General features: G+C 40.1%; 1 protein-coding gene across 10 annotated transcripts in view; it reads left to right on the top strand.

Annotated features, from left to right (window-relative positions):
• Window positions 1-24,776, top strand: part of GREB1L (GREB1 like retinoic acid receptor coactivator) — a 143,923-nt gene that overhangs the window by 101,561 nt on the left and 17,586 nt on the right. For all 10 annotated transcript variants that reach the window (XM_076329873.1, XM_076329870.1, XM_076329871.1 and 7 more), the window contains 12 exons: window positions 4,029-4,355; window positions 5,227-5,355; window positions 5,944-6,078; window positions 8,685-8,882; window positions 10,765-10,945; window positions 12,270-12,462; window positions 13,909-14,042; window positions 16,280-16,619; window positions 20,787-20,902; window positions 21,257-21,501; window positions 22,651-23,201; window positions 23,701-23,803. In XM_076329873.1, coding sequence (XP_076185988.1) covers window positions 4,029-4,355; window positions 5,227-5,355; window positions 5,944-6,078; window positions 8,685-8,882; window positions 10,765-10,945; window positions 12,270-12,462; window positions 13,909-14,042; window positions 16,280-16,619; window positions 20,787-20,902; window positions 21,257-21,501; window positions 22,651-23,201; window positions 23,701-23,803 — 2,652 coding nt within the window. The remainder of the gene's footprint in view (window positions 1-4,028; window positions 4,356-5,226; window positions 5,356-5,943; window positions 6,079-8,684; window positions 8,883-10,764; window positions 10,946-12,269; window positions 12,463-13,908; window positions 14,043-16,279; window positions 16,620-20,786; window positions 20,903-21,256; window positions 21,502-22,650; window positions 23,202-23,700; window positions 23,804-24,776) is intronic.

Raw genomic sequence — 24,776 nt, 5'->3', positions numbered from 1 at the left:
GTGTGAAATGACTTTTGTGAAGAGCACACTGCTTTTCCTATACTGGGTTTCCCCTAGGGCATCTGTAATACATAATGGTATGAAATGTGCAAACATTTCAAAAGAAGCACAACTGGTGATAACCCTGTAATTTGGGGAGCAAATGTGCTCTGTGCAGGTTTCACCCATGGGTTCTTAGGCTTTGCTCTTCTCCCTTGATGCGGTACTGTTACAGACAGGAAGGAGGCCATCTTCTGTGTTGTAATACTCTCTAAGTGACCTGTTTGCTTTATTTATCATTCTCTGCCTCAGTAGCCTATTGGATGCCATGTTAGAACTGACAGAGGGTTTCTTTATTTTTTACAGGCTGGATGTTTTTCTGTTGCCCTTCTCTCAGTGGCATAAATGTGTTATTTGAGGTTTTCATTTTCATTGGAAAGTTTGTAGAGTCTGCATGTTAAAACCAGCTGCTTCACACAGTTCTGGATTGATAGAGGCAGCTTGCAAATTTCCTTCAGAGAAACACGTAGCCAGCTGATACAGCATTTCCAATTAAAAGTAAACTATTTATTGAAACTTAACCGAATCAGTGAACCACACTCCATGAGCAAATCCAACCTTAGATGGATGCAGCAACTAGAGGAGACTTCATGCAAAGCTTCTGGAGCTGAGTCTAGTGAGCACCGTGCCTTCAGCATAAAGCAGTTCCCTTATTAGCAGGTGTTTAGTTTGGCTTTTGTTCTTAGCTGTGCAAAGCCGAATAGTTTTCCATTTGGCCTTATGTGGAGATGGGCGCCAGCATTGTAAGATTAAAGAGCCTAATGAGGAGAAAAGTAAAAACATTCTGCAGAGCGTGGGGATCAAAACATGTTGCTGGTTGGAATATTGCTACAAACTTGAAACTGTTGGAATTGTGACAGTTGCGCTGAACTGTAGGCTTTATATCCCATTTTGTAAAATCAAGGCAGATTAAAGATGATTGGAGGGCAGCCAGCTTCAAAAGCTTTTGACGAGGAAAAGAGACAAATACACACATAAATTAACAGTTTATTCATGTGAACCTCTTTTTTTCTTGAGAAAGTAGGACTAAAAAGTTATTCTTTTTTCCAGAGTATGTTGCGAAAGAGTAAGATAAAGGCAAAGATAAAAAAGCAGACAGAAGAATGAAATAGACACGGTCTTGCCTGATTTTTTCAGATCTCACTACTTGTACAAAATAAGTTTGCAGATGACTGTGATCGCAGATCATAAGAACATTATTTATGACAGTGCTCCTTTTTTGAAAAAGGATATATCCGAGAATTCCTTTCAGTTTTCCTGTAAGATTATGACAACGTTATTAATTGTAGGATAATGCTGTTGTGTTTTCAGAAATCAGCTGAGCAATCTCACAATGGTATTACAAATCAAAGCAAACAAAATAAGTGCATTTCTGACGCTTTCATTTTAAACCTACTCTGAAGACTATACACAGTTAAAGCTGTGATTGTGAGCCATAGTATTGCTATAAATAAATTCCACTGACTGTGATAAAGGAATAAGTAAAAAAAGATCAAGAGGTGTGTTTGATTTCAGTGTTTTTTTACAGTCTGTCTCCTGTACTTATTCAGATTTCACATTTGTTATCTTTGGCAGCATTCATAGTGAAGTATACTCAAGCTTTGTTTTTTTACCTCAAAATGCCCATATTTGCAGTATGGGTTACATTCTGTCATTTGTAATCGTCTGCTTTTTACTGTTGCACTACCGTTTCTACAAACACAATCTCATCCTACGCAGTGCTAAGGTCCGTGTTTTGGTTTTTCAGCTGGAGGAGATTTCTGGACCTTCTGTTAACTACCTGTTTAGAATTATAAAATCATTCTCCCTTCTCTCTTGTTGTGGTACGTCTGAATCGCTTTGACTATGTGTATGCTGTGACACCCAGAGGTGTTTTGTAGCTTCAATATCTGAATGCACATCCAGACTCAAGGCAGGAACAAGCCTCTGTCTTCAGTGGAAGGGATATTCAGACCCTCAAAGCAAGAGGTTATTCCAGCAATTCGCCTGGTCTTAGATGGTTGAGGAGTAGTTCTGTCTGGGATGCACCGTGAAGTGTGTCTACTGAGAAATGGATGGCATTTGAATATGTTGTCTTAAACTGTAGGTGCTTTTGGAAGCATAACTATGTTAATAAGGTCTTTCAGATATTAATATTTTATGGTGTTATTTGTTTTGCAGTTTTATTTTCTGAAGTCAGGATAATCCTTTGCGTACTCTTTTCTGTAGAGAAGCTTCCAAATATTCCCTTTTAACCTTGAGAGATTCCTGTATATGCATTTATGAAACTGTTCACAATCAAAATCAATATCTATCATTTTGTCTTCCATCTCATCTGATATTAGTTCCATTATTTTTCTGGGTAGTTGTGGAGAAAGACTGCCATGAGCCAAGTGTGGTATTAAACACTTAACTAATTTAAAAATGTTTCCTTATCAGTGGCTTTCTGATAACTAACTATCTTTTAAAGTTTTTCTCCTATAAATCATCTAATGAAATTCTGTTTGTTCTCATACAGAAGTCTTTCCATTTGTACAATTATTTTCATTTTCTTGGATTTATGATGACCCCTGTGTCTATAGCCTCTCTCTTAAGTAACCTCCCTCAATCAGCAAAAGCTTGCTTTTATTTCTTGTAGTGTATAACATCTTTTTTGTTGTGGTTGATATGTTGTAGATAGACTTAATTTCTGTAGAAGAAGATTTATTGCTCTGTCAATAAATGTCTATTTTTCTGTTTAGAGACCTTCAAAGACCTAGAATGCATGATGCTTTCTTAGAAGGGAAAAGAAAATATATTTCCAAAAAAAGAGAACTATAAAGAGAGAATTATGCCCGTGCTGTGTTAAATTAGACTCATCACAACTTTTCGGTTTGCATCAAAAATGAAAACAGCCTTGCATTTACAAGTCTATAGTTGTCCTACCACCCTATGGTAATTGGATGGTGACACTCTCCTTATGTTACTTCTCAAAAAGGCAAAATGACAACAGGCGGCAGTTTTTACAGATCCTGTACTATAGGTTATTTACCCGCTCCCTGCCCTGCTTCTCACACAACCTTTCCGTTTCCTTTTTTTCACTGCCCTTTTTGCTTGTTGTCTTTGGCCCTGAAAGAAAACATAAAACCAAACCCAGCATTTCACATATCTCCGGTATTTAAGCCCCCACTTCTTGTCATAGAAAAGCAAGCTGCTGAAGCGTGAAGCTGTCTCCTTTGGCACTGACATGAGATCTTGGAAATTTAAGCTATGGTTACTTTTTACTCTGCGTTCATGAATATTTTTATGTGTTCCTGACTATCTTTGACAATGAGACAAATCTTACTGAGCAGAATGTTAATTGAAGCTGAGCTGGGGGACTGATGCTAAGATAGGATAGCTTATATTTCTATTTTCCAATTCAAGCTCTCAATACAGTTTACAAAGTCTGGGGAATGTAGATCTAAAGTTGCATATACCTCTTTACGTTAGAAGCTTTGCTAAATTAATCTAATTTAACTAAAGTAAAAGAAGAGGTTAAACATATTCATTTACATCCCTGCTTAGTTTACTAGTATGCATGATGAGAAAAAGCAAAACGAAGACCACTTGACAGGCTTTGTCATACTGCATGGCTGCAATTAGACCGCGAAGATAAGCATTTGGGTTTTCTGCTGTAAAAACATATGGAGGCTACATGAATAATCCTTCTGTTCCATGCAAAAGGCACATATTTTCCCACTCCCTTGTTTGTCCCACCCGTTTCTGAAGGTAGAAAAGCTGAGAGTGAGATGGAATACCTCATTGTTAAAAAAAAAAAAAAGGGAGATGGTGGAAGAGAGAGCCTTCTAATATGAAAAAACATGAATAAGCCATGTGGGTAGATATCCACTGAGTAGCGAGTGGGTTTTGTAAATGTAAAAAATATGGTGAAGGAGCTTGTCAGATCAAGACAGACACGTGATTATTCCTGGTTCAATAACATTTTGATATGAGATACTGTTCTTCTGTTTTGTTTGTTTTCAATGTAGGTCCTGACCAGATACCCCTGAGGGAAGAATTTGAGCAGATCATGTTGAAAGCTATGCAGGAGTTCACTCTGAGAGAGCGATCCTTGCAAATAAGCGCCCAGTGTATCTCTGTGTCACCAGGTCAACTCCCTTGGCTTGCTAGGTTAATTGCTAGTGTGTCCCGGGACCTCGTGCATGTGGTTGTTACCCAGAATTCGCTGGCAGAGGGCATCTCAGAGACCTTGAGGTCTCTCAATGAAATGAAACATCAGCAAAAGCTACCAGATTATGTAGTTGCCATTTGTGCATCAAAGATAAGAGGAAATGAATTCTGCGTAGTAGTTCTAGGTGAGTATATTTGCAGTACGCTTCGAATACCAATGCAATTTTGCTGAATTAATTTTCTCGAGTCGTTGTTCCAGCTTTTAAATCCCTTTTGTTCTTTTTATTCTCCTTTGTATTGTTACACTGCAATGTCATAGTTACTATTCCTCCATCAAGACTTGGAGTACTGATGTCCATGAGAATCTAGAAAAATAGCTGTATGCTAGTCATTACTACTTCTTGAGAGGCCTGAGGCTTTATTGTTTGTGTGGCTACCTTACAAAATATCTTGAAGTGACCTAGTGACAAAATAGTCGGTTTGTCTTTCTCTGTTTTGTGTAACAGCTGTGCTATTTCACATGGCAATACTGGATTGACCACAGTCTTCTGCAGACCACTGTAAAACAGAACATGCTTTTTATCCTTTTTACCATGTTGATTTTCAAATTCTGCATTGGTGACTGGCTGTGATGTTTGTGTGTGCATGAGTGTCTGTGGATGGAAGTGAATTTTGACTAGTCATCTTTCCTTTGTAGGCAGATAAATCAGTAATGTCATTTTTTTTACTTTTTTTCACACTAGGGATAATTACTTTTTCATATTTACCCAGAATCCTCCATTCCATCTAAGGTACAAATACTTATTTTGCGTATCATTTGTCACCCAAGTGTGCAAAACTATGCACAACAGCTTGCAAAGGATGTGCTAAACCGATACAACTAATTCTCCCATCACTAGCAAAATAGACTTGAGACTGCTCTCCCAGTCAACTGGGTAAAGGCAGTGGAGATCCATGACCGAAGATCAGTGTGCCACACACTTCTAGGATGAAAAGGTTGTGTTGATAGTACACTGTATTAAAGTTTGCTCTCACTTTTTTCCCCCTCTTCTCCAGGTCAGTATCAATCTAGGGCACTTGCAGAAAGCATGCTTACCACCAGTGAATTCTTAAAAGAAATCAGTTACGAGCTCATCACAGGGAAAGTTAGTTTCCTGGCATCGCATTTCAAAAATACATCTTTAGGTGAGTGATCCTAAGAAACAGAAGTTCTAGCCAAGACAGTCCTTTCTTTAGGGTTGGTGTGTCTCCTGTTCAGCAGTTAAAGCACACTTAAATACAGCTCTCCCCTCTCCACCGAAAGGCATTCTTCTTTCCTTCTCTCCATTCACTGTGTGTAAGGGGTGCTCGTTCTCCTTCACCCGTGCAGTGCGAGTTACGCATCCTGTGGCAAAACATTTTTAACACTTTATACAGCTGAATATGACGGCAGAGCACCTGTAAGTGCATGAGTCTTTTCTTGTTTGCGCTTTTAGCACAAGTTTTAGAGGTTTTATAGTGTGTGTTTCTTTGTAATCATCAGATGTCACCGCTAGCTGTAAAGGCACAGAGCTGAAATTACTCAGCCGTGGTTTCTTTTTCTGGAATTCATTCAACTGGCAAATCAGTAAATAAAAGAGAAAAATACTCTCCCTCCCTCTTCCCTGTATCTCCAGCCCCTTGCCCCTTTGCAGATTCAACATCAGCTGTGCGAGAACATGTGTGTATGTAATGTTCTACATCATTTGTCTGAAACAGCTTCCAGATAATTTGGTGTTGCTAATTCTTATCTAGGTGATGATTTGGACAAGCTGCTGGAGAAAATGCTACAGCAGCGAGGGGAAAGTGTCATTATTCCTTTTAATGGAGATGTTAGCGAGTGTGTGTCATCTCAGGAGGCAATTGCCATGGTTTCTACGCAAGAACCAGGTAATTTTTTTACGGGCAAGATGTGAAATAAGTGAGTAGTTTGTTAAATGTCAAAATGCGTGTGCCTCAGAAGAGTCTGAGGGCACAGCTGCAGTCAGTGTGCCAACTTTCAAATAATACTGCCAGCTGAATGTAGCAATACAGCAGTCTCTCAGACAGAAAATCTCTGTAGTAACCTTCAGCAAGGTTTTCTCCCCTATGTTTTATAATTCCTAAGCTAAAATATGTGATCTTCTGTTCTGCACTAAGCAGAGTACAGAAGATGTTCCTTTGTAATGTTGGCAGCGTGGACTCATCTCTCACCCTTTTGCACCTAGAAAAGGAATGTAACCTTCTGCTTAAGGCAGAGGGGAACTGTGTTCTTGTTCTGATCTCCCCAGGTGTCCTTCTGTATCTTAACTTTTGATATTCCTCACTTTCCACATGTAAAAAGGTAATAATACGTACTACGCACTTGTGCCCTGAGGCTTAAACTTTTAGGGAAAGTGTTTTAAGACCTTGGACTGAAAGTGCTAGGCAAGTGTAATCTATAATTTGCTTATTTGAGATGTGTCTTATTCAGCATAATGTGGTGAGATACTTAGGTGCAAAAGATGAGCTAGGATTGCCTGTCTAAAAATGCTAATTATCATTTTCTTATTTTGGAATTCTTTTCATTATTCAGAGTTTTAACCATACTTTCCTTTTCATGTGACAGTATTGGTAAAAGATACATTGAGCTGCTGTGAACACTGAGACTCTTCTAGGTCTAGTATCAAAGCAAATTCAACCTCCAGTAAAGCTTTTTCCCTGTGAAAGAAAGGTATGCTCTTGACTCACATTAGTTAGCTTAAATTAATCAGCTCAGTGTTAGATCTGAATGAAAGCAAGGTGGTTTATAGTCTCCACATGGGTCAGAAGATCCAATTAGGAAGGCTGCCAGGTACTTTGTTCTGGCACCCCCAGAAGGACAAGTCTTGAGCTTCCTCACAGGATTAATTTGAAAGGAGAACGATCTTTTAATTCTTTTTTTTTTTTTTTGTTCTTACTGTGTAACGATGTGCAGCAGTGCTTTTTTAAGCCTTCATGTTTTCTCAAACGATTATTCTGAGCTAGTTTTGTCTTTAAAATATGGCTGTACAATGATTGAAGCTACTGGGAATCTGGCTGAATTAAAAAAAAGGAGAGGTAAGTCTCCTAGGCAGTGAGAGGGACCTTTCTCCCAAAGTACATCTACTGAAATGAACACTGGGGCAGGTTTGAGCAGGAGGTAAGCATGCGCGCGCGCACACACACACACACACACACAAATACACCTGTGTCTATATAAAACTAACGTACCAGGATTTTGCCCCAAACGCCTTCCAATTTTCATGTAAACTGCAAGATTTTATAAAGTGGCTTATTACTTAAAAAAGCAACAATAGTTCTTGTGTATTAAATTTGCAGTAGTTTTGGATTTTTTTCTTTGGTTTTTTTTTAAGAAATTTGCCCTAGGTAATTTTTATGATAAGCAGTCCATTAATCAGAATGTAATTTGTAGTAGAAAAACTGACATAACAAAAACTGTAATGGCATTATAGGATTTAATTTGGTAATCTGCAAGTTGAAAATATTCAGGGGCTACTGAAACATGGATTGCTAGGCATAGAATTTACCTACTGGAAATACTGAAATATAGGAACATGCTTTTTCTTCGAGGAAACATGAATGCTCTGGTACATGTCTATAGAGAGCGAAGCTCCAGTCCCCCAGTTCTCTGCGGCTAGTGTTATATTGGCATTTATTACGTTCAAATAAATTTGAGACTAAAATTTTGTTAAAAATCAAGAAACCTCCAAAGAAATAAATGACACCACCACCCCCCCCCCCAGTAATTGAGATTTATTGCCCAGGTGTATTTCTCATCTTCCCTTCACAGTGTATATTACTGTCAGTCAGTATATAGACATACAGCTATCTCAATCATGTCTTAGAGTGGGGCTCAGTACTTCAGAGCAGAGATGATGTACAAATGAACTCCCCAACTGACCTGCTGTCCTGTTAGAGTCTTTTTGGCAAGATTATCAAGGCAGGCTTAGTTTCCTCAGATTAATAGGTGTGCTGGCTCTCATCCCATCGTGCCCTGAGCACAGCAACCTTGGCACCCATGGCTGGTTCTCCCAGCAGGAGTGACGGAGGGATGCTCCTGAAGAACTGCAAGTTTCAGGAGGAGATTAGAGCTATGTTATATGTATGTATACACACACACATATTTTATATACATATATATCTATGCTTGCATATTATGTATGTGTTGGTTCATATAACAGAATGCAGTTCACTATGTTGGCATTGAGGTTTCCTTGGGTTGCACTGTGAAAAATCCTCAAAACACTTAGGGCATATAAAAAATGGGTAGTGCTGTACTTGAGGTCTGATATGTAATCGTATTTTGATCAAAAAAAGAAAGTTGACGTTTGTGATCTGTACCCAGCTCTCCAGAGTGTTGGGATTTATTCTGGTGAGTGATTTTTTTCTGATAATAGAGGGTAGGCTGTTTGGAGGGTCATGTTTACTGGGGGGGTGGGAAAGTAAACATGTCTCTTGTTGTGTTTTGTTTTCTTTTTCAAACAAACACACTCTAGATTTGGATGTTGATACCTTCCAAATTTACCAGCCACAGCTTACAGTTGCCAGAAAGCTCTTGTCCCAGGTTTGTGCTATAGCAGACAGTGGCAATCAGAGCCTGGATCTGGGCCACTTCAGCAAAGTAGACTTCATCGTTATAGTTCCCCGTTCAGAAGTCCTGGTGCAGCAGACCCTTCAACGGATTCGACAATCAGGTAAAAGGGAGGGGAGGGAAAAGAGAATGTTAAACCAGACTATGTGATGTTATTAAATCATATCTGGTATAAATGGAGAAATTGCTCCAACATGTATTTTGCATGTCCAATATTAGCTCCATTAGTTGGTATCATTGATGAATTCTAAGTATCTTCCTGTCATAAATTGGGCCCGAGATGTGTCACGTAAGCGTCAAAAGAAATTGCCATATTCATGCAGGTCTGAGGACTGTATGACCTGGAGAAGCATTCACCTGTCAAGACAGGGAGTGGATGAGCAAATGCGGCTGTTCAGATCTTTTATCCCCTAGAGCTGTTAGTGCCGTTTGTTCTAGGTACACATTTGTGCATATGCTCTCATAAGTATTAGCACAGAGGTATGTGCAGGAAGCTCTCTTACTAGGTAGATGAATGCCTGAGTAATACATGCACATTGGCACACAATAATTGCCATAGGATTCAGATGGTGAGTTTTCTTGTCGGGGGTTCTGTGTCTGACCATGACTGGTACCAAATGCTTCAAGAGGAACAAGAAAGCTTTAGCGGACAGGTTATGGAATATGTCCCCCTTGAGAATGACGCCTGTTATCCACTCTGTTAGTGACTGACATGTATCCAGGAAAGCAAAAGAATTTCTGTGGTAAAAATTACTGTCTAATAGAACTAAGGACTATCTGTATAGATGTTTGGTCCTTTTTAGCTCTTGATCTCTGAAGTAATGAAGCCCTTAGGATAGTTGTGTATTTAGGATTTATTTTTAATCAGCTGAACATTTTTTTTTCTGCCTTCAGCTTTATCTAATAATACCTTGCATTTGCATTTGAAAAACATGAATATGAGCTTCTGGTGTAATGTGTCTGTTAGTGGGTTTGGGTAGCTGTTGGCTTTTTTCCCTCTTATTTTCTACTGTGAACTAAACAGTCCCGCACTTTTTGATTGTGCAGATATGCCCTGATATTGCTCAATATTGTGGTCCATCTCTGTATTTTTTTTTTCTCTGTTTTGTACTATTTTACTAGTAAAATGAAATGAATAAAATAGATTACTTGAAGTACGGGTTTCTCTTCCTTTCAACATAACTTTATGGGGGTTTTTTTGTTCCATTCCTTATTTCTTCAGACATTGTATTTACTTAATTTGCTGCTACACACTAGACCAGAGGTTTTCTGATATCTGTTAACAGGGTTTCACATTTATTTTATTTTATTTTGTTAAATGAATGGTTTTTACTTTTTAAAAAAATTATTTTAAATCATTAAGACCCTGGCAAATACATAGTTGACCCACATTTCACAGTGGCTTATTGCTGCTTCTTTAATTCAAATGATGTTCAAAGGCATATACATTACATCATGCCTACTTTATGAATATGATGGCAATCTATCATTACAAAGACTGCTAGAGAGTAGTTGTATTGACACTAATGTTGAAGCAGGGCATGAAAAAAATTATACGTAGCGAGAGTTTTATATAAATTTATGATTTTTGCAAAGGAAAGGTCAGGGTAACTTTTTCTGACTTGAGCAGGATTAATAGCTAAATGTGGGCAAGTTTGGCCTAGGATCATGGAGCATAGCCAACTGAGAGCTGCTCTGGAAATTTTTGTGGAGGTCTGATTTTTTAGGGTTTTTTTTATTTTTGGTAATGTGTGAAATCTTTGAAAGGTCTTCAGGCACTTTTTGGAGGAAATCCAGAAGCCAAGAAGCACATTCCGATCCCCATTGTGAGAGAAAATGCATTCGGATAATCTTCTTCTTACTAGGGCGTATCAGTGATTTGGCTAAGTCCTGATATTGGTGGACAAGTGGCAACCTACCGTTGACACTTCATTTTTTGATGCACTCAAAGGAAAAGATTTTTGTTGTATTCTTCTTTCTGACAGGTGTCCTCGTGGACTTGGGCCTAGAAGACAACGGAACGGCATATCAGAAAGCCGAGAAATACGTGGTTCGGCTAGACAATGAGATTCAAACAAAATTTGAAGTTTTCATGAGACGAGTGAAGCAGAATCCCTATACACTGTTTGTACTGGTTCATGACAATGCCCACGTGGATTTAACAAGGTAGCTGCTTCAATCTACCAAAGGAAAACCATCCTCTCCCACTATCTTGCAGTTAGGTTTTTCAAACAACTTACCATCTTAGACACCCGATGCTTTCTCTAGGCCTAAGGCATTTTGTGCCTCAAAATCAGAAATCATCTTTTTTGCTTGCCCATGATATTTGTTAACTAATTCTGATTCAGCTGAAGATAGATGAGACTAGTTTCAGATTTTTGGATCCCTAACAAGACTGTTTGTAGGGGTAAGTGCTATGGTACTGAACTCCAGGAAAAAGGGCTGAATTTTGCAACTTTCTTTGCTCTTCTTGTCTTTTTTCCTATTCCCCTCTTTTTTATCTACTCAAACCCAAATCTCTCCCGTGTTCACAATCCACTCATGTTTTAATTCATGTTTTTATCCTTGATGATAGTATTGTTCTTAATATAAGAAGGCTTACAGACAAATAACTCTTTGCATCATCTGAAAAATGCCCTAGCTACTGTAAGAAAAGGATTTAAAAAACAGCTGTGTTGAGTTTGGTCAGTGTTAGGTCTAAACAGAACAACACATACACACGGGTGCAGAAACATTTCTTCACACTGAATCACAACTTTACTATGGAAAAAGAAAGAAATAAGTAAAGCTAAATCATTTTGCTCTTGTTCCATGAGTAAACTGAGGAGAATAATCTTAAGGTGATTTAGACATGGTGCGTAAGGCTGTGGGATTAATTTGAATATCAGCGTTATAATAAACAAAATACTTTCCTTGAAGGACAGCTGAAAATAGATAACAGCAACATTCTTCCTACCTTATCCCCCCCATCACATTTTTGTTACTATCTTTGCTGTACACTGAATTTGGAATTTCTGAATATTTTGGAGGTGAAGGTAATTCCAGGAGATGGAAATCAGAACATCAGGAGACTATCAGGTTCCCCAGTCTTTTAGGAGAATGTTTCAGGCTGGAAAATCCACTGGATTTTGTAAAATTGTTGCTGTATCCTAACCCCACAGCTCATGGAACAGTTTCTCAGTCAGAGGGATTTCATCAGCTTTGGCTTATTTTTGGTTTCCTCCATGTGATGCTCTTCTAAATTGGCACACTAATTCACCTTCTCACTGTCAGTAGATTTTGGTCCTCTATTCAGTTTTTTTTTTCCCCATTGCCTGAGTCTACCCACAGAAAACACTCAAATGGTTTTGACATCTTTCACCTTCCAAAGAGTTTTTTGAGCTGTGATTCTCAGTGCCATGGTCATTTGGAGGTTTTTCTGCAGGAAGAGAGTAATCCATTGAATCTCAGGATGTCAGTAAGGCAATTCTTTGCATTCTTATTTCTGCAGTGCCATTTCAAGTTCCCTGTCACATGGTGAGCCTAGTCATGGTCTGGCTGATAGAGTTATTAATTGCAGGGAGGTCCTTGAAGCATTCAACCTCCTTGTTCTTCAGGTCAGCTCTTTTCCTTATGCCTTGCAAACGCAGCAGTCCAGAATCAGCTCTAGCAATGAGGTACATTGGATACAATTTGATACTGTGGTAAGTGTTTAATTGTCAATTTTAACTGAATTTTAATGTGGACTTCACACCAAACAGAATCTAGCAGATGTGTATTAAAGAAAAATGTTAGGAGGGAGCTCTTTCTCTGTTGGAGTTCGTTCTCTCAGGCTCCAGGTGCACAGCCCCAGGATGCTGACGGTAGAGGTAGCATTGACATTTAGGCCCAGGAACTACACATTTTTCTTTGTCCAGTCATGTAATATGAGAAATTACTTTCTATGCTCTGGTCAGACAAAGCTATGTAGACGTGCCATAAAGCTCTGGAGCTGGGCCTTCCATTTTCAAGCAGTCTGACTTTTGACTGTAACTTATATGTCGCATAGCCTGTCAAGTCTGTTCATTACTTCTCCGGTACTAAAAAAAGTTGTGCGCTAGGTTAACAAGTTATGGTGTAGTAGATGCCATCATTGTGCACAGAAGAGGTGGGAAAGGTCTGTTGGACATTCTGCACCATTAGCTTTTTTCACCATTTCAGGCAGCTGATTCTGAGGATCTTTTGGCAAAACCTGCTTAAAAAATAGCCTTTTCTCCTATTCCTTGTTGGTATATTTATATCAAGTTTGGCTTTACTGTGTTGAGTGGACCATTGGTTTCTGTAAAGTGTCTTAAAGTGGTAGCTGTAAAAAATAGTTTAAGTCAAACAAACAGAATAGTGGAAATGAGGGAGTGAATGAATATTCAAAGTTTGCTTTTTGGTTGGTTGTTAATATAAGGCATTGTGGTGACCTTCTGTAAAATGGTCTAGACAATTTTTTGTTTCCCAAAAGTAAAAAATCAACAACTTTCAGTCTTATGATTAAAAAAATAACCCACAAAAAAAGGGGAGACTGTATGTGATTACTTACATTCCTAGTGATTACTGGTGATGTGAATGCACTGGAGACCATGCTGTGCTTCCGGCAAAGGCCTCATGAAATTTGAGGCAGCAAATATTCTGCCTTTCTGATTGCTGTCTGCAGATTTACATTCCAGCAAAGAAATGATCAGTTTCTGATTGCCATTAGAGATGTGTAGAATCTGACAGTCAAGAAGAATTAATTTTGGAAATTAATAATCCTTCTGTTTTCAGGTTCTGCCTTAAATAGAAATGAGATAACAGTTGTCAGTAGATTAAAGCCAGACATAGGGAGTCAGAAAATAATTAGCAGGATTCTAGAAACCCCCTGCAATCACAGGTAGGAGATATATTGAAAAATTTGCAAGGACCTGTCTTTCCGAGCTGTAGACAAATAATAAGTTAAGTAAAAAACAATTTACATTTTATTGTATTCTTTGAAACAAGCAAATAGCATCACTGAGGCAGAATGAATGAAAAGAAAAGATACTATGCTTTGGAAAATACTTTCCACTTATTTTTTAAATGACAACAGAAATTAAAATTGGTTCCAGTTTTCCTTATATTTTTGCTATCTCTGTATGGAACAGGATGACGCAGCAAGTGAAGACAAGCTGTACTTTGGTTTGAATGAATACAGCAAATCCCTCCAATGGGGAGTCACAAGTCCCCTTTTGAGATGTGACGAAACCTTTGAAAAAATGGTCAACACACTTTTAGAAAGGTAAATAGTAACATGGGAGCTTGGGATTCTGCTTAATTGGGATCTTAAGGATGCAGATATATTTATGAGCCCCATCACAGGGGGATGAAGACATGATGACCTTTGATGTAGATCTTGGAATCTGTGAAGTATGTGCAAATTTTATTTTTGTAACAAATTTAGTGCTGTTGAAGAAAGAGGGGATATCCTTCATTCATTTATAGAAGAGATTAGGCCCGTTCAGCAGCAGTCTAGGCTCAGCTGTGCTGCTCTCTTCTTCTTCCTCTTCTTCTTCTTCTTCTTCTTCTTCTTCTTCTTCTTCTTCTTCTTCTTTTTCTTCTTCTTTTGGCTTAGCCCTCACTAAGCTAAGAAGGTACCGGAGGTTTCATACCTCACCATTTGTGGTGTCTCTCTGCTGAGACTGCCAGCAAATTTTTCAGTGGTGGCCCAGGTGAGTGATTTTATTTAAAAACGTCATTTTTTTTATTATTTTGAGTAGCTGGTTATGGTTTCGGTTCCCGCAGCTCAGAGCCTGACAGTGGCTTGTTAGTACCCTGCAGCTGCCAGAACACGCTACTTTCATAGCACATATCCAAGACATAATTAAATGCACACATTACAGGAATGAAGGCAATACTGTGGTTTCCAGGGATGTGGAAATCTATTCTGTGTATCAGCAGGACAGATCCCTTGTAACAGTTCACGCTATAGTTCTCATTGTATTTTAATATTTACTAGAACAGGATTGTTCTGTCTTCAGTACTGTTTTTCCTATTTTATTTAGGTCAATATAATTAATAATTGTAAATGTATCTGTATTTATTAAGTAAAATGCGATACCAAATATCTTAAATTAGCAACATGAGTTAATAATTATGTACATAATTAATAATTAATATTTATTATTAGCTACAAATAAGTAAGTAATGAATGTGATAAATAATAATAAGGTCAGTTAATCTTAATAGGTCAGTTCTTTAAGCTTCTCATAGTCTTTCTGGCCAAGTCCAAAGGAAGAGATAGTGGTCACTGTTGCTGTCTTTCTGTTCTTCAAATGTGGATGGGTAAAAGGATGAAGGAGGATTAATGCATGTGCAAATACTGCCCTGATATGGGGTTAGGAAATTGACGGGAGGTGAACCTGTACCTTGGAGCCAGGATATGCTTTTGCATCACAGTTTATTGATTTAGCCTCTCTTTTCAAGAAACTGGGTTATTCCGTCTGGGTGGGTGAGCCATTACAAGCTTAGAAGTCTGAAAACATTGCAGACATTTTGGTATTATCAGAAAGGGTCCATTTGTTTTAGTAGCAAAAATGCAGTGGGTACTTTTATGGGAAGAGGAGTATAAAGTGTTTTAAAAATGTATTGATTTAATGACTGGCTTATGGTATACAGAGCGAACTACTGTACCTACTGGTTAAAGACAGACATAAAACTTTATTCAAACAGATCCCGTATCGTCTCTTAAATTACTCAAGAAAGAGACCAGAGAAATTTGGAACTTTCAGTTGTTTTAGTCATTTGGACTTCTGCGGCGCAAGACTAGCACTTAACACATAAATGCATAGGTTTTTTTCTGTATTATGGTGGTGAGTGAACTCGTGGGGTATGTCTAGAAATGGAGTGCTTTTTTGCTTGAGTAGGTTTTAATCTTTTTTTTTTTCCTTAGCATTTTACTTTGTGAGTTCATATCTGTTGTCACCGCATATAGCTGTAGTGAGAGCGAAAGAAACATTGACTATATAAGTTAAAAGGCAAAATGGAAGTTCAAATTTGGCTCAGAGCCAGAAATCCCCAATGGTAAGTCTAACTTTCTGGTGAGAGGGTGAGATGTGTGAAATTATGAAGTACTTCTCCCACAAGCCACCCGAAGCAGTGATGGTCCTCTGAGTTCGTAGAAGAAAAAAGCTTGTGGACAGCAAAGCAATTATTAGCCTGTGCTATGGATCTGACATGGTCTATATTTCCATCAAGTTAAAGATCTTTAGCTGAAATTTTGGCCCAAATGAAGATAACAAAAGTTTATAATTCCTGTTACTTGCACGCAGGACTTGGCTCTTTATCTTCTGCGTTTGGACTATGTTATATTAATTTAATTAAAACACAGTTAGATTTTGTGCAAAATTATTGTTCATGAAAATCAAAGGCTACAGAAAAAAATGGGCACTTCTTTACCACATGGTCCTGGTTTTTGGCTAATTTTCAGGCATTGCTGCAATTTTGCATGTGCTAACGCAAAAATGTGTCTCCTCAAAGGTACCCCCGGCTGCACAGCATGGTGATTCGCTGCTACCTTCTTATTCAGCAGTATTCCCAAGCTCTGATGGCTCTCACGACCATGGCCTCACTAAGAGATCACAGCACACCTGAAACGCTCAGTATAATGGATGACCTTATCACTTCTCCAGGAAAGGATAAGAATGGCTGTGGCCACATGCTCGTCATTAGGGTGCCATCTGTGCAGCTAGCCATGCTGGCCAAGGAGAGGTTACAAGAAGTAAGAGACAAGTTAGGTCTGCAGTATCGTTTTGAGATCCTCCTTGGGAATCCTGCTGCAGAGCTTACTGTTGCGAAACACTTTGTGACACGGTTGAAGGTTAGCAGAAACTAAATACTTCTTTGTATGCCCATTGTAGTCATCTGACTGTCGTATACATTTTGTGTTCATTCCCACACGTTTATAGGTTAATTATTCTATAGGAAAAGAGTGCATGTTCTGTGTCTGTCTCCATGGAAGTTTACTGTACTTTTGATGAGCATAAATGATTTAGAAACTTGGAAGAAAATTGAATTGTTACTGGCCCATGAAGTCAAACATCAGATGTTACCTCTCTTGTTAAAGTTGAATAACAGCATGAGTCAGATAGGTTTCATCTCTGAATCTCAGAAAGCAGAGCTCAGACCTCCTTAGGCAAACTAATTCTTTCCACCAACTTATCTGTCTGTCTAGTGTATCTGTTTGCTTTGTCCATCCATCTTCTGCCCTTCTGGTAACTGATAAAGTATTCTGTCACAGACTTCTTTTCTTAAACCACTGCATGCTGAAAGCCTCTTCTGCACAGCATATATGCACCAAGCTAAACTTTTGCATGGATTTATAAGAATATGGTTCAACTAGCCAAACCCACTTCCTGAATTAACCTCACTACATTAAACAAAAGGAAACGGATTGCCTGCCTTAGGTACCAGCCTGAAAGTAATTCTGGTTATCTGTCCTGATCCTTGCTCTAAGCCTCACAGAGATACTAATTTTCTGTTTCTACTATAAGTTACACGATGTATTCAAAACCACACAGAAAAGGAATGAATTTAGTGAGCCTTTCTTAAAGAGCTCACCTACAACCAAAAGCAGATAAAATGTCCTTTAAAGAAGCTACCACCTCTGCTTCTCAAACCTGGTCTGCAGCAGGAGAGGGAAGAGAGGAAAGTAGTAGTTGTGAAGGAGAAAACAACATGTGAGATAGCAGCTCTGTGCTGCTGGGTTTTTTTGATAGGCATTAATTCCAACCTTAAATCATTCTGGACTGTGAGTCCTGTGAGGGCTTCTTTATGGCCCTTTGCCATAAAGGGTTGCAGCCCTTACACATTGCTGGAGCAGCCTGTGAGGCCTTTAGTGCAGATCAGGATTGAGTGTGAAGCTGTTGCAGGTGAATATCCATGTAGCCATTAACCTGGAATAGAGGAATTCGATCAGGCAAAGAATGAAAAAACTTCTAAATAATTCTTCTTATGCTTCTCCCCCACAACACAAGATGCTTTTTTGGACTAAACAAAGATGTGGGATTCTGGACTTGTTTCTTTCCCTGCAGGTGACTAGAAAAAACCCACTCAATTCTGAAACATATATATGAAGGGATGGAGGAGAGGAATTCAGTTGCCCAAAGATAAAGCTGTAGTGTCTTTTTAGGTCGGTTATTCCAGTGGTGCTCCAGAATGATGAAGGTTGCCTGTGAGTGTTGTGCTGGGCTACCATACCTGCTAGTCTGGTGCCTGGGATAACACGGGATGTCTGAAATGGTGTGAGCATATGTTTGGGCAACTGATTCCCATTATAAAATTCATCAGCCATGCTACCAGTGAGTCTAGTTTATTGCAGACAATTTTGATTTAGTCTCTGTGCTGCTTGGCTTTTCTCCTGATGTTAGGTGGAGTACTGAAGCTGGAGGACTAGAGCAAGTGGGGAACTGATCGCTGCCTGCTATAAGCACCCAGGCCCTTTTTTTTTTTTTTTGGGGGGGGGGAGCAATGTGAGGCTACTGAGTGCTTTCTGGTGAGGCTGAGGCTTGAAATGCTGGTCCCACCAATAACTGCTGTTGGTTGCAGGGAGGATCAGACTTCATCCTGACCTTTTTCAGGGGCAGGGAGGGAAACTTTATAGCTGTGTTAGTGACCCCAGTTGAAAAGCTTGCCTTAACTTAGCCTCTCCCTAAGAGGGCATTAGCAGTGTGTGTGGTGCCGCAGCAGGGCAGGGAGGGTCGGCAACTGTCTCCGCAGTGCTGGTAGCTGGACCGTTCCCCTCTGTCAGACCAGCCCTCTGGCCAGCCAGACAGGTCAGTCCTCTCCATCAGGGAGCCTCTTCAAGGGGGATGGTACACCCAGAGGTACAGAATGAAAGAAGAGGTGGAAAATAATTTAAATAATTATTTTGTTGACCAGGCGTGCTGTCATGGCATACCCTTTAAGTGTAACAAGAATCAAACCGTTTGGGAGGCATTCAGAAGTGAGGAGCTCAGAGGGCTCTAGCTCTCTGCCCCACCTGAGTAAGATGGTCAAGAAATATATCTTCTGTATGCAGGTTCACAGCTCAAAGCCCCAGGTACTCAGGCTTCTCTTTAATTCCTTAGGCTAGCAGAAAGAAAATCAGCTTTGTTATCTGTCTTCCCCTATTTCATTTTCTAGCCATGCACTCTTGCAGAAACTTCTGTCAGTGGAGAGGCAGGATAACACACAGCCAGACTAACCCTGCCGAGCCAGAAAATACCTCTCTGCTGCCAAGGCTGCTTTACTGACCCAGTAGATGTTGTTAGGTAGTTGGAGAAATCATTTTTTTCTGGGAGCATGTTATACAGAGGATGCTGAAATCAGCAGGGGAAAGAAATCAGGACTGGGGAAAGAGAACAGAGCCATAGCAGAAAAGGGGAACATTGCTCCAAATCATGCTCTTCCTAAGCTAAGAAAAAAATAATCGTAAGGTTTTTTCGGTGGAAACTTCCAAAAGGTCAAACAGCACACTGAGTCACTGGTCCACTAGCGAGTCCTCCCTTTCAATCCCCTTCATCTGCCTGAGAAGATTACTCACGAAACATGGCCTTTCTGGGGAGGAGGAAGGGTAAGGAGAGAACAGGTCAAGGGTACAGGTTGAGACTAGAAGAACCATGAGGGAATTCAAGATGGGGTTCTTCTTGCAAGGTATGTTTTCCACAAAGTTTGCATAAGTCTCGTTGCTCTGTCAGGAGAGCTGTCTCTCGTTGTCTTGCACATCTGTGCTAAGAAGAGTAATATATATATTTTATTTTTAATGGGCAGTTTGAGTGGTTGGGCTTGCTGTCATGACTCAGCAAAGTAGATTCTGTGCCTCAGCTAGATAAGAGTCTTCTCCAGGACTGGTTTTGTCCATTATTAATAAGAAAGAAGGAAAAACTTTTTGCAGCAGGGTGATAGGCTGTAGCTCAAATACTTGATGATTCTGTAACCATTAGGGCTTAATTTCCTTGTCTGGAGAGACCTTAATGTCTGATCAGCATGGAAATGTGAAGTCTCTGGGTTATATGGAAAGAGCTTCTCTGCTGATCTCCTGTCTTGACTGGTCAGTGATCTAAGAGGCTTGTTGTCAGTTTTCCTGGCAGTACCCATAATGTATTGGCAGGAATGGCTGGATATGAACCTGCGTTTTTGCATTTCAGCTTTATAATACAATTTCAGTGTTTGTAGAGATAGAATGGCTTGTTTCCTTTCTAAGTGAGAGTCTCCGAGTCTTTCCACTTTACTTCCTTTTAACAGTTGCTGTAGGGTGCTCATGCCTGTCTTGACCAAATACGGGCTGTTTCATCTGGAAGTTTGGGCACTGTGCAACACAGCAAGAAAGATATTGTTGCTCGAGATAGAGCAATGTTTTTAGGAGGCTGCATCCAACACAGAGAACACAAATGGGCTCAGCCAGGTTCAGTAAGCTCTGCTGAACCGAGGGGAATGAAGGGTGTAAGGACATGGGACTGACGCTTCCAGCCTTTCCAGTGTTAAGAGAAAATGATACAGTTTTGTGGTCTTGGGCCTTGGTAGACTGTAGGTAAAGAGTCCTTTCTTGTGGGTTTACTTCCAGTGAAAGGGATTTTTTTTTTCTTTCATATAATCTTTCATTATATAGAATAATTAAGCAAATATTTGAGGATCATGGAATAATTTTCGTACTCCACTGGAAGGTCTTACTTTAGCTTTACATTAATTTCAAAGAACTTTTATCTGTGCCAGCTTGAAATCGAAGGCATCAGCTGCATTTTTCTCTGACAGACCACACTAATACCACACCAGGTGTATGTTTCCAGCACTGAATAACATATGCTATGCATCCTTTTTCTGTGCATTTAATGCTTGGGTAACACTTCGCTACCAGAAAAAATGCTTGCCTGTACCTAAGGCCTCCTTCCTGTTGGCTGCTGGGTAAGTGAACTCTGTATACAAAATAAAAGCAGGAACTGAAGAAAAAAAACAGGTGAAGGTTTAGAACGTGTCATTTAAATGTGACTGGAAGTTTCTCTGTTCACAGGCTTGGAGGGGAAATGAGCAGGATGACTGGATCCCTCGCACGTATCAGGATTTGGAAGGTCTACCTTGCATTGTTATTCTAACTGGCAAGGACCCTCTAGGAGAAACTTTCCCCAGGTGCTGTTATTACACTTGCAATATGGTTGTTCTCTAACATGTTTAGATAAGTGGTTTGATACCATCTGGCTATTTTTTCACAAAAAAAAGGGTATTTTAGACTTTATTTGGGAACAGTGTAAAATTTTGCAAAGTGTGGTTTCTGAAAAGTAAAGCTACTGTACTCTGTGGCTCAATGAATGTTTGTGCAAAGTGCCAAGGAGCATAACTTATATGCTGAATATTTTAAAATAATTTTATATTTACTGGCTAATAAAATTGTTCATGAATATTTAATAAGCAATTAAAAATAGGGAGTATTCTTCAAAGTCAGAGAAAACAAAATTTTCTTTTTTCTTGGGTTGGGTTTTCTAGGTCGTTGAAATACTGTGACCTTCGACTAATTGACTCAAGCTACTTAACTCGGACTGCATTAGAGCAAGAAGTAGGCCTGGCATGCTGCTACGTCTCAAAGGAGGCAATTCGAGGGCCTATTGTAGCTCTTGACCTTAGTGAGAAGGAGCATGAGAAGGCTAATGGTAGCGAGAATGACTCTGATGAGCTGTTGATAGACTTGGACCGACCCCAGAGTAATAGCAGTGCTGTCACTGGAACCTCAGGTCAGTTATTCTGCTGTTGCTCTGAAAAACAAGTCTTCATTCCTATGTCACTGGAATTTGACTGCAAACATTGAGATGTTTAGTCAAATGTGGGTTGCTTAGCTGTATCCTGCTGCAAGCTAGGCAATGAAATGTTAGTAGCAGATTCTTTCCACAGTGAGCAATTTTCCTGTGTAGAGCTAAAAGGGGATGGTGTTGCAGTGGGAGGATGGTATGCCATAGCTAAGGGTCCCCTGTGAATTTTATTTTTAAACTTACATTTCGCATTTGTTGCTAATTTCATCTGGTGGATCCTGAAAAGATCTTAAAAATCAGAGTAGAAATGGATAATATAAAATTTTAGGAATAGAAAAATGCTCTGTAACTGCAGGGGTAGCTATGGGTGAGGATGGATATTTGCCTCCTTGCCACGACCAACAGAATGGCTGGGTCTTGCCCTACCTCTTCAGGCATCAGTGGAGCATCATCTCCCACCAGGCCTTCCCTTCCTTGCATTCCTTAGGCACTTCGGTGTCCTTCCCTTTGTTTCCCTATGAGTTTGAGGTATTAAGACAGCTGAACTGGACCTTTGCCATACACCAGATCTTCCCATACACCAACTAAACCTGACTAGCATGGAGGAGGGAGCATAGCCCAGTTCACATTCAAGTTGCAGTGAAATGAATGCTCTGTTCCCCGTAGGAAGGAGTGTCAAATCTATATACACACACACACACACACACTCTCTCTCTCTCTCTCTCTCTCTCTCTCTCTCTCTCTCTCTCTCTCTCTCTCTCTCTGGTGTCTTATACTTGAATTTCAGAAGGTTGTACCACCAAATTCCAAATCCCAGATGGGCAATGGTAGTTAACATACGGAGCTTAGCAGTCATTTGGGACTGGGACACTTGTGTTTGGACTCTGAACCCTAACAGAAGGGCTGTTGCCTCTCCAGCAAGAGGGACAGATGGGTGTCAATGATTTCTTTTTAAATGGTGAAACACTGACCTAAGCCACATGATGAGCTCGCCCAGCAACACTCATTGAACAGAAGTATTTGAAGGTTAGGATTGTCCCATAGATCAAATGAGTTAATGATTTCTTTACATTTTCTTATGTCAGCCAGTATCTGTTGATTGCCTGCTCTTTGTTTCCCCGGGTTCCCTGGCAGACAACGGCGTGAGCTCCTCGAGTGCTGCAGACAAGTCTCAGAAGCAAGCACCATTGCTTAACTTTCAGACTGTGGCGCACAGCTCAGTAGATGAGGGAACTTACCCCAGTTTCACAGCTGGAGAGACCCTGAAACAAGAATGCGACTCCCTGGGTAACCAGATGGCGAGCAGCACCACTTCGAAACTATCATCACTGTCTTCGGTCTCCCAGACATTTCGGTGGCCTGCCCATTCAGCCAAAGACAGCAAGGCCCTCCGTGCTGCGCTGCCACGCATCATCATCCTGTCAAAAGCTGCCTACTGTCTCCTGAGCTCGCAGAAAAGTGGGAACTTGCCTTCCTCCTCTTCTCTCCTGCCTCATGCTGACGTGTCTTGGCTGAGCTCTCTGAGGCCTCTGCTTCACAAGGACATGAACAGTGAAGAGCAGTCTCTCTACTACAGGCAGTGGACGACAGCCCGACAGCACCATGCAGACTTCAGTAATCAGGGTGAGACGTCTGGCTCGAGGAGTTTTCACCCCAGGCGGCTGCTTTTGACAGGACCACCGCAAGTAAGAGAACAAACAGTTCCTTCCTCTTGCCTTATTAGCAGGATGAGAGGACCGATGATGAGGATTGGAGATCGTACTGTAAAGGTCCCCTGCAAGGTTGCACGCAGTGATGTATTTCGAGGTCAAAAATCAGTCAAATTTTAAGGTTAAGTCTATGCTGAAAGTGGTAAGGAGAGGAAGGGTGATGCTGTATGTCATGTTTTAGCCTAAATGAAATAACATGTGGATGGCAGTGGGCATAAAATTACCATAAGCGTATCAGTAGAGAAGCAGTTATCACTGCCTGTCTCCCTGTGTACAAAAGTGATACAAGCTGTGGGCCAGGTTTTGCTCACAGATCAATTTTATAATACTATTCAGCATAATGGGGAATATTATGTCTTGTTACGTTTTCAGGCAGAGCTAGAATGGGGTAAGCCCAAAGGCATTTATCTGAAACGTATCTTTCCTTCATATTAGTCTGAGTTGGGATTTGGTTTTTTTTCAATCTCTGGCTCAGGTGGGAAAGACTGGCTCATACTTGCAGTTCCTAAGGATTCTCTTCCGCATGCTGATCCGGTTGCTGGAAGTAGATGTGTACGATGAAGAAGAGATTAATGCCAGTAAGTATTTAGTAGTCATTTTTAATATGCATTATAAAGAGCCTCTGTTATGTATTATTCAGCAGTGACAAATTTTTAGGCTCATGAAAAGACTATAAATTCCACCTACCACTTGTCCTGTCCATTAGTGTGTAGCTAGACTTACTGCAGGTGTCTGCATATATTTAAATATAGATGAATAAAAATGTAAATTTTATATTGGGCTTAGCTGAGAACTATTAAATGTATTTTGGATTGATATATTTGGATAGAACTAAAATGAAAGTGAACACAAAACTGTGAATGAGCAACATCTGCCCATGTTATCTCTCCTTGCTAGTTTTTAAACACTGGCTGCTTTTAAGCAGACAAGACATTTAAGAACATTTTGTTTCTGGCTGAAACATCGCTATTATTTATGTTTAAGTATAAATTAGATAGAAATTTTCTGTAAGACTGTCTTCTCTCTGCAGTTTACAGATCTTATGCTGAGGAAAAAGGGGAGGGGAAGCCTCTTTGGATTTGCGCTCATTTGTCAGATCTCACAGATACATTAACTGCTGTGGCAGGACTTTGCCTTGAGATAGAATCATAGAATAGTTTGGGTTGGAAGGGACCGCTAAAGGTCATCTAGTCCAATCCCTCTGCCGTGGGCAGGGACATCTTCAACTAGATCAGGCTGCTCAGAGCCCCGTCCAACCTGACCTTGAATGTTTCCAGGGATGGGGCATCCACCACTTCTCTGGGCAACCAGTGCCAGTGCTTCACCACCCTCAGCGTAAAAAATTTCTTCCTTATATCTAGTCTCTATCTACCTTATATCTAGTCTCTATCTACCCCCCTTTAGTTTAAAGCCATTCTCCCTTGTCCTGTCACAACAGGCCCTGCTAAAAAGTTTGCCGCCATCTTTTTTATAAGCCCCCTTTAAGTACTGAGAGGCCACAATCAGGTCTCCCCGAAGCCTTCTCTTCTCCAGGCTGAACAACCCCAACTC

This window comes from Aptenodytes patagonicus, chromosome 2 (assembly GCF_965638725.1).
Source record: "Aptenodytes patagonicus chromosome 2, bAptPat1.pri.cur, whole genome shotgun sequence".
Taxonomy (NCBI): Eukaryota; Metazoa; Chordata; class Aves; order Sphenisciformes; family Spheniscidae; genus Aptenodytes; species Aptenodytes patagonicus.
The sequence above is the reverse complement of the archived record's forward strand: the minus strand, read 5'-3'. Positions and strand labels throughout refer to the sequence as shown.